The sequence below is a fragment of the Hemitrygon akajei genome, chromosome 16 (genome assembly GCF_048418815.1).
Source record: "Hemitrygon akajei chromosome 16, sHemAka1.3, whole genome shotgun sequence".
Classification (NCBI taxonomy): domain Eukaryota; kingdom Metazoa; phylum Chordata; class Chondrichthyes; order Myliobatiformes; family Dasyatidae; genus Hemitrygon; species Hemitrygon akajei.
The window spans coordinates 58744003-58753451 of NC_133139.1; the positions used below are offsets into that span (position 1 = coordinate 58744003).

The 9449-nt window shown below is 45.1% G+C and overlaps 1 protein-coding gene across 1 annotated transcript; it reads right to left on the minus strand.

Annotated features, from left to right (window-relative positions):
* Positions 1-1555: 1555 nt before the first annotated feature.
* gadd45gip1 (growth arrest and DNA-damage-inducible, gamma interacting protein 1) lies at positions 1556-5316 on the minus strand. The gene is made up of 2 exons (XM_073068972.1): positions 4918-5316; positions 1556-2369 (listed from the first exon to the last, which is right to left on the minus strand). The coding sequence occupies exons 1-2, from the start codon at positions 5298-5300 to the stop codon at positions 2078-2080; spliced, it is 675 nt and encodes a 224-aa protein (XP_072925073.1). The 5' UTR covers positions 5301-5316; the 3' UTR covers positions 1556-2077.
* Positions 5317-9449: the final 4133 nt, after the last annotated feature.

The window sequence follows — 9449 nt, forward strand, 5'->3', positions numbered from 1 at the left end:
CTGGAATGGGTTAAGGCTGAACCTCAGTGATCTGTTCTTAACTCACCACCCTGCCCATGCATAGGGTGATTACAGGTTACTCTTGCTCTGTAAGCAGTACTCAACATACATTGTCGACTTCATTAGGTACAACCCGCAGTGATCTTCTGCTGCTGTAGCCTACCCACCTCGAGGTCCAACGTGTTGTATGTTCAGAGGTGCTCTTTTGCTCACTTACTTGAGTTACTGTCACCTTCCTGTCAGGTTGAACCAGTCTGGCTATTCTCCTCAGACCTCCCTTATTAATAACACAAGGGAGTCTGCAGATGCTAGGAAGTTAGAGCAACACACAGAAAATGCTGGAGGAACTCAGATCAGACAGCATCTAATTAACATTCACCATTTCAGGCTGAGACCCTTCATCAGTACTAGAAAGGAAGGGGGAAGATGGAATAAACAGGTGTGGGGAGGGGAAGGAAAAGCTAGCAGGTGATGGGTGAAGCTAGGTGGGTGGGAAAGGTAAAGAGCTGGAGAAGGAATTGGATAGGAGAGGAGAATTGATTGTGGAATAAAAGGGGAACCAGGGAGTGATAGGCAGGTGAGAAGAGGCCAGAGTGGGGAATAGAAAGAGAGGGAAAAAAATTACTGTAAGGAGAAATTAATGCACATGCCATCACGTTGGACACTACCTAGATAGAATATGAGATGTTGCTCCTTCACTCTGAGTGCAGCCTCATTGCGAACAAAGAGGAGGCCATGGACCGACATGCTGAAATGAGAAGAGGGATAGGAATTAAGATGGTTGACCACTGAGAAATACTGCTTTTGGTGGTTGTAGTGCTCTACAAAGGGGTCCCCCAATTTACGTCAGGTCTCAGCAATAGAAGAGGCCTCATCAGAAGCTGAGGATACAATAGACCCAAACAGATTCTCCTGGTAATTTTTTTTCCTCCTCCACTCTGGCCACTTACCTCTTTAGACCTTACTATCACCTCCCCCGGTGCCTTTCTTCCTCCTTCCCTTTCTCCCATAGTCCACTCTCCTCTCGTACTATCACATTCCTCCTTCTCCAGCCACCTGGCTTCACCTTTCACCTAGCAAGTTCTTCCTCTTCCCACTTCGAATCCCTGAAGTCCAGCTGTTTCTGAGCTACTCCAACCACCTTGTCAGACAACAACAATCACTCCAAGTCAAAATCACATTTTTTCCCCTATTCTGATGTTTGATCTGAACATCTTGACCATGTCTGCATGCTTTTATGTAGGTATTGTGATCCTGTCACATAATTGGCTGATTAGATATTTGCATTTATGAGCAAGCGTACCTCAAAGTGGCCACTGCGTGTATTTTAGTGTTATTAGAAAGTTGTATTCCGAAATTCATTATAGTGGAGTTAATGACATTAATATCAGTGATAATAATATGCTGAGGTTATTATCTGGCATGTTGGATAAAATAGGGATGTTCTGCCTCTGCGTCCACAAATGACTTAAAATGCATCACTTAATCTTGTGTGATGAGGTGTAATGGTTTGCATGTACACGTGATTTACTCAAGTACAGCAAGACAAACAGAATTGATTTAAATTACTTAATCATTTTAATTTATGTCAAATTAACTCAATACAGTGGAAGTTTGGTACAGATTTTTCTGTCTCTGTAGCATTTATATACAAAGTCCAAAGATTGATTACATGAGCTGCAGAATTAAAATCTGTTGAGTGAATCTTGACATTGTTTCTCAAGCCAGCTTATCAATGACCTGGAACAGTACTGCCTGAAAAAAATTACATGGTTTCCCCCAAATGAGAAACCAATCTGACATCCACATATCAGTAATTAGCTCTTCGATTCATTAAGCAAGTTCTGATACTATTACTCTTGCACCAACTGGGACAGATCCCAGAATCACAAACAGGTTAACTGCTAATAAATGTGATCCTATAATCCTAAGGACAAATAAATTACACATGCTTGGAGTCACCAAGAATGGAACATCTCAGATACTTTGAGTCCTCAGATTTACTGCAGTTGGTTCATGCAGATTATTGGAAATCGTTTGAGGCTTGTCCAGACTCTGGCAGGACTTGCACGTGGTTTTAAGATGTCGCGGCAATTGCAGCTGCCTCACTCCTGTCAGCCTCTGCTTTTTGCCGTCTCTTCATCAGTTTCTTCTGCTTCTTCTCCTCTTTCTCCAGTTCCTTCACCATTTCCTGAAACTTGGAGTTGCGGGGGTCAATGCTGTAACCAAATCGCTCTCTGGCTTCAGCCAGCAGCCGTTCTCTCCTGGCCTTCTCTTCCCTCTCCTTCACTTTTGCCTCCCGTTTCCCCCTCCTCCATTCCTCAACCATCTTGGGCATCTTGGCCATGTTGGCTGCGATCAGTTTTTGCCTACCAGGGAAGGAGAGATGTTAATCACAACACTATTGAAGAAATCTACTGAGATAAGATCAGCTTTATGAAACATCAGAACATACAATTAAATGCATTACTTGCATCAACAACCAACACTGTCTAAGGAATGTGCTGGGGGCAGCTTGCAAGTGTTGTAGCACTTCCTGTGCAAACATAACACGCTCACAACTTACTGATCCTAACCTACACGAGTTTGGAATGCTTGAGGGAAATGTGTGGTCACAGGGAGAACTGGCAGGGATGGCACAGGGAAATATGGTGGGAATGGGGTAAGGATAAAGGGGATGTGCAGAGATTAGACAGCAAACACGGTCTACAGCAGGTAAACAATTGTCCTTAAGGGCCAATGTAGAGACACAGATCACTGGCCCATAAACCACACAGACTTCCTCGCCTTTGATTTCATTAACAGCTGATTATCTGCATACCACCCCTGCTGAAGAGGCCTGCATCAGCTCATTCAAGTGGTTGTGCACTGGGATTGAATTGAGGTCAGTGGAGCTGTGCAGGCTGATTAACACTGATACAGAACAGCATGGTGTGAGGGTATACACTGGAGAAAGATCTTTAACACTGAGACCATGATACATGAAACTTGCAATCTCAAAGTAACTGAGATGATGAACAAGACAGGAAAGAATCAAAATGATGCAGTTCAATCAAGGAGTGTGTAAGGAGCACACCTGATGACACAGATCCATGTAATCTGTTCAATTACCTGTCTCATTAAACAGCCTCACCATCATTGAGCCAATAATAACATAGGTGATCATTTAGTGTCAATGCAGAATTATAGCTGACCTTGAGACTTGTGGTTTACAAAAATCTTGCTTTTATATATACAAATTGATACAAGACACCATACCATTCCATAAATACAAGCCTGCTCCACATTTAGAGTAAGAGTCCTACAAATCAAACTGACCAATTTATTATCACAGATAGGACAATCCACAATCCATGGATGTGGAAACCATAGAAAGGGTGCAGAGGAGATTTACAAGGATGTTGCCTGGATTGGGGAGCATGCCTTATGAGAATAGGTTAAGTGAACTTGGCCTTTTCTCCTTGGAGTGACGGAGGATAAGAGGAATTGGTCATGAAGATGGTCAGAGGCTTTTTCCTAGGGCTGAAATGGCTCGCACAAGAGGGCAAAGGTTTAAAGTGCTGGGGAGTAGGTACAGAGGAGATGTCAGGGTAAGTTTTTTTATTCAGAGTGATGAGTGCGTGGAATGGGCTGCCGGCAACGGTGGTGGAGGCAGATACGATAGGGTCTTTTAAGAGACTTCTGGATAGGTGCATGGAGCTTAGCGAACTAGGGCTGGGATTAAGGGAAATAGGGCTTTACTCTCTTGAGAGGAGACATGATAGAGGTATACAAGATATTAAGAGGAATAGATAGAGTGGACAGCCAGCGCCTCTTCCCCAGGGCACCACTGCTCAATACAAGAGGACATGGCTTTAAGGTAAGGGGAGGAAAGTTCAAGGGGGATATTAGAGGAAGGTTTTTTACTCCAGAGAGTGGTTGTTGTGTGGAATGCACTGCCTGAGTCAGTGGTGGAGGCAGATACACTAGTGAAATTTAAGAGACTACTAGACAGGCATATGGAGGAATTTAAGGTGGGGGTTTATATGGGAGGCAGGGTTTAAGGGTCGGCTCAACATTGTGGGCCAAACAGTACTGTGCTGTACTGTTCTATGTTAGAAAATTAGAGGGCTATGGGTAACCCTTGTAATTTCTAAAGTAGGGACATGTTCGGCACAACTTTGTGGGCTGAAGGGCCTGTATTGTGCTGTTGGTTTTCTATGTTACCAATCCCCCCCCCCACCCAAGACAAGAAACAAAATGCTGGAGGAACTCAGCAGGTTGGTCAGCATCTATGGAGGGGAGTAAACAATGAAGGGACTCAGCCAAAATACCGACTGTTCGTTCCCATCTACAAAGGCTGCCTGACCCGAGGTCCTCCAGCATTTTGTGTGCTGCTGTGGATTTCCAGCATTTGCAAAATCTCTTGATTTTAAATGGCATTACTATGTCTCTCCTTCAAAACGATTCCTAACAATACATTTCAGATACCCACCCCGCTGTAAAAAAAAAGTTTTCTGCATATCTCCCTTAAACTTTTACTCTCTCACCTTAAACCCATTTCCTCTAGTACTTGACATTTCTACCCTGGGAAAGAGACTCACTATTGACCCTATCTATACCCACACCCTTCACAATTCTCACATCTTCCTGACCCCCACCTCCTTACCCCAACCCCTTGTACTAACACTGCTCTCTCACCACATTCTCTTTTGCCCCTATACCCCCACACATCCCTCCTTCTACCCTGTCCCGCTCCTTCCACCTACAGTTCCCCCTCCACCCCTTCCCTCTCCCCTCCCACCTGTAACTCTTCCTCGACTCTCTTCACCCCCCCACTCCCTTCCCTCTCCCCTCCCACCTGTAACTCTCCCCCCACTCCCTTCTCTTTCCCCTCCCACATGTAGCTCCCTCCCGCTACCCGCTTCATCCCCACACCTGTTGCGCTCTCTCTGCCGCCGTTCGGCCTCCCGGTCGCGGATGTTGCTCCACATCTGCTGTAGGGTGGGCTCGGCGCGCTCCTGCTCTCGGAGGAGGCTCAGCTCGGCGGGCTGGGGCCACAAGGAAGCGGCGGGGATGCCGGAGGCGGCGCCGACAGCTGCGAACCTTCGGCGCTGCGCCCTGGGGCCGCGCTGCCACTCCGGAGCCTCGGGCCCGGGCACATAGTGGCCGCTGAGGTCCAAACCCAGCGGCCTGGCGTGGTAGGAAGCGGCGGCGACCGCCGTGCCGAGGGCAGGGGGAAACAGCTGCAATCTTGACGAGACACCCAAGCTCCACCGGCTGATTAGGCCGCACAACTTCCACCCTACGGGCGCCGCCATTTTGGAATGGGGTCCTGCCGGGGCGGGTGACCAACATATGCCTGGCGTAGTGATAAAACTTTTACAAACTTCTGAAAATGAAGTTAAGGGAACAGATAAACTCCCAAATTATGAAGATTTAACTTTATTCCGCACACTCCAGGACCTCTATTCAACTCATATTTTCGAGGTTAATGTTAATTTTGATGTATGGTAAAGACGTTTGCCATTTACTGTGCTGTTGCTGGCATTTTATACCGTGGGCGTGTATGTGTGTATGTCCATGTCAATAATGAGCTAGAAGATTTACAAAAGTGTAGTCATTAATGTAGGAAAGTTTCTGTGCGTTGAAGTGTTTGCCACTAGAGATTCTGCCATTGCTGGAAATCTTGAGAAACACACAAAAGAATGTTGGCGAAACACCACAGATCAAGCAGCATCCGTGTAGGTAAACGGAGAGACGACAATTCGGGTCCAGACCCTTTATCAACTCCACTAGATAGAACTCAAGCTGGCATTATTAAAATAAGTTGTTTTAATGATTACATCTAGATCTGAATGTGTGATGTTTTGGCATAAATATTGATTAGGGGTTTGTGGGGAGAATTCTCTGGTTCTGTCAGAAGTGACAAGCCCATTGTATTAGAGAGTTAGGATTATTGCACCTGCACAACTAACTGCACAGGTGCAGTGAGAAGCCTACGGCATCACCATAGACACAGAACATCGGATACACAACATAACACAAGACAAGCAAACTATACAAGAGAGAACACAAACTGGAGCGAGAAAGGTCAAATACACCAGAGACTGCGCATGCTGGAACCTGGAGCAACGAGCAGTCTGATGGAGGACGTAAACACAAGAGGTTCTGCAGATGCTGGAAGTCTTGAGTAACACCAAATTCTGGTCAAGCAGCATCAATGGAGAAGAACAAACAGTCGATGCTGAAGGCTGAGACTCTTCAGCAGGCCCGCAGCGTTTATTTGCCTCCGTAAATGCTACGTAACTTACTGAGTTCCTCCGGCAATTTGCGTGTGTTGAATCTGCCGAGGAACTCAGCTGCGTGGGGTGGGGGGGGGGGGGGGGGTGGAACTGCTGACATTTCAGGTTGAAACCCTTCATTGGGACTCACTGGATCTTTTCCACCCACCTGAGAAAGCAAATGGTTTGCATCAACTGAAACCATCTCTCAGTGTGAGCCGAAATGTAGTGCTTGACCTGATCTTAGTCACTGTGCTGAGAGATAGCGGTGTTCCCACCAGCACAGATATCTTTAAAATGCAGATTTGAAAGGTCATTGATATGCAGAATATCCTTGCTTTCAGCCTGAAGTTTTTTTTAAAGAGAATACAGGAAGCTTTGTCATAAAATTGTTTTTTAACCACTGGCAAGACATCTGTTTCATGGGTTAGATTCTGAACTCAAAAAGAAATAACATTTTTTGGTGAACTCATTACAAGAGCTCCTCACCTTTTCTTAAGCGTAACTTTGAATGAGTTGAATTATTGACCCAATGACCCTATTTTCCGCTTGGTGAGAAATCCATTCAGTGTGAATAGTCCCCTCGCTAACACCAAGGCTCGAAGTTTTATTTAACTTTTCAGATTTAACATTAGAAAGCAGTGGATGGGTGACAGGTGGTTTGAAATTAACACAACGCCTTGCTGAGGGACCACCTTAGTAGGGAATCGGACTGGCCTTTGCTGGCACTGGCTGGAGGTCAATTTCATATTTGAATAGAAACAGAAATTGGTCATAAGTCATTGTGTGATGCTCTCTTCCCCCCATTAAAACTAGACTTTATTCATAAAATATACAGAGATATATTTGGGATATGTTATTGTCTTCATTCGGCGTCATAACAATTACAGATTATCCATTGGACCATTGTGGGTGGTCTATCTGCCCAGTGCCTGGACCCTAGAACTTCCTCCATAGCACCTCCACCTCTCCTTTTAGCAAATCTTTAAAGAAACAATTAAATTTATTTGACTCACATACATTAAATATTCAGGGAAATGCATCATTTGTGTCAGTGACCAACACATTCTGAGGATGTGCTCGGAGTAGCCCGTAAATATCGCCACGCTTCCAGTGCCAACATTGCATGCCCACAGATTAATAACCCTAAACTATACAGCTTTGGAATGGAGAAAGAAACCAGGGCACCCGGAGGAAAACCGCGCAGTCACGGGTAGAACATACAAAATCCTTACAGACAGCGGCTGTAATCCCGTATCAGTGTGAGTCCCGTAATGAATCTGTACAGATGGTGTCTGTAATCCCATATCAGTGTGAGTCCCGTAACGAATCTGTACAGATGATGTCTGTAATCCCATATCAGTGTGAGTCCCGTAACAAATCTGTACAGATGGTGTCTGTAATCCCGTATCAGTGTGAGTCCCGTAACAAATCTGTACAGATGGTGTCTGTAATCCCGTATCAGTGTGAGTCCCGTAACAAATCTGTACAGATGGTGTCTGTAATCCCGTATCAGTGTGAGTCCCATAATGAATCTGTACAGACGGTGTCTGTAATCCTCTATCAGTGTGAGTCCCGTAACGAATCTGTACAGATGATGTCTGTAATCCCATATCAGTGTGAGTCCCGTAACAAATCTGTACAGATGGTGTCTGTAATCCCGTATCAGTGTGAGTCCCGTAATGAATCTGTACAGATGGTGTTTGTAATCCCGTATCAGTGTGAGTACCGTAATGAATCTGTACAGATGGTGTCTGTGATCCCATATCAGTGTGAGTCCCGTAATGAATCTGTACAGACGGTGTCTGTAATCCTCTATCAGTGTGAGTCCCATAATGAATCTGTACAGATGGTATCTGTAATCCCATATCAGTGTGAGTCCCGTAATGAATCTGTACAGATGGTGTCTGTAATCCCATATCAGTGTGAGTCCCGTAATGAATCTGTACAGACGGTGTCTGTAATCCTCTATCAGTGTGAGTCCCGTAATGAACCTGTACAGATGGTGTCTGTAATCCTCTATCAGTGTGAGTCCCGTAATGAATCTGTACAGACGGTATCTGTAATCCCATATCAGTGTGAGTCCCGTAATGAATCTGTACAGATGGTGTCTGTAATCCCATATCAGTGTGAGTCCCGTAATGAATCTGTACAGATGGTGTCTGTGATCCCATATCAGTGTGAGTCCCGTAATGAATCTGTACAGACGTTGTCTGTAATCTTCTATCAGTGTGAGTCCCGTAATGAACCTGTACAGACGGTGTCTGTAATCCTCTATCAGTGTGAGTCCCGTAATGAATCTGTACAGATGGTATCTGTAATCCCATATCAGTGTGAGTCCCGTAATGAATCTGTACAGATGGTGTCTGTGATCCCATATCAGTGTGAGTCCCGTAATGAATCTGTACAGATGGTGTCTGTAATCCTCTATCAGTGTGAGTCCCGTAATGAATCTGTACAGACGGTATCTGTAATCCCATATCAGTGTGAGTCCCGTAATGAATCTGTACAGATGGTGTCTGTAATCCCGTATCAGTGTGAGTCCCGTAACAAATCTGTACAGATGGTGTCTGTAATCCCATATCAGTGTGAGTCCCGTAATGAATCTGTACAGATGGTGTCTGTAATCCCATATCAGTGTGAGTCCCGTAATGAACCTGTACAGACGGTGTCTGTAATCCTCTATCAGTGTGAGTCCCGTAATGAACCTGTACAGACGGTGTCTGTAATCCTCTATCAGTGTGAGTCCCGTAATGAATCTGTACAGACGGTGTCTGTAATCCTCCATCAGTGTGAGTCCCGTAATGAATCTGTACAGATGGTATCTGTAATCCCGTATCAGTGTGAGTCCCGTAATGAATCTGTACAGATGGTGTCTGTAATCCCGTATCAGTGTGAGTACCGTAATGAATCTGTACAGATGGTGTCTGTAATCCCGTATCAGTGTGAGTCCCGTAATGAATCTGTACAGATGGTGTCTGTAATCCCGTATCAGTGTGAGTACCGTAATGAATCTGTACAGATGGTGTCTGTGATCCCATATCAGTGTGAGTCCCGTAATGAATCTGTACAGATGGTGTCTGTGATCCCATATCAGTGTGAGTCCCGTAATGAATCTGTACAGACGTTGTCTGTAATCTTCTATCAGTGTGAGTCCCGTAATGAACCTGTACAGACGGTGTCTGT

What these genes read in the sequence shown, in the direction of transcription:
- gadd45gip1 (XM_073068972.1), bottom strand. Translation starts at nt 5,300, where the DNA reads ATGGCGGCGCCCGTAGGGTGGAAGTTGTGCGGCCTAATCAGCCGGTGG. An exon ending in CGGCAGAGAGAGCGCAACAG is followed by an intron (nt 2,370 to 4,917) that starts GTGTGGGGATGA and finishes CTTCCCTGGTAG; the next exon opens with GCAAAAACTGATCGCAGCCA.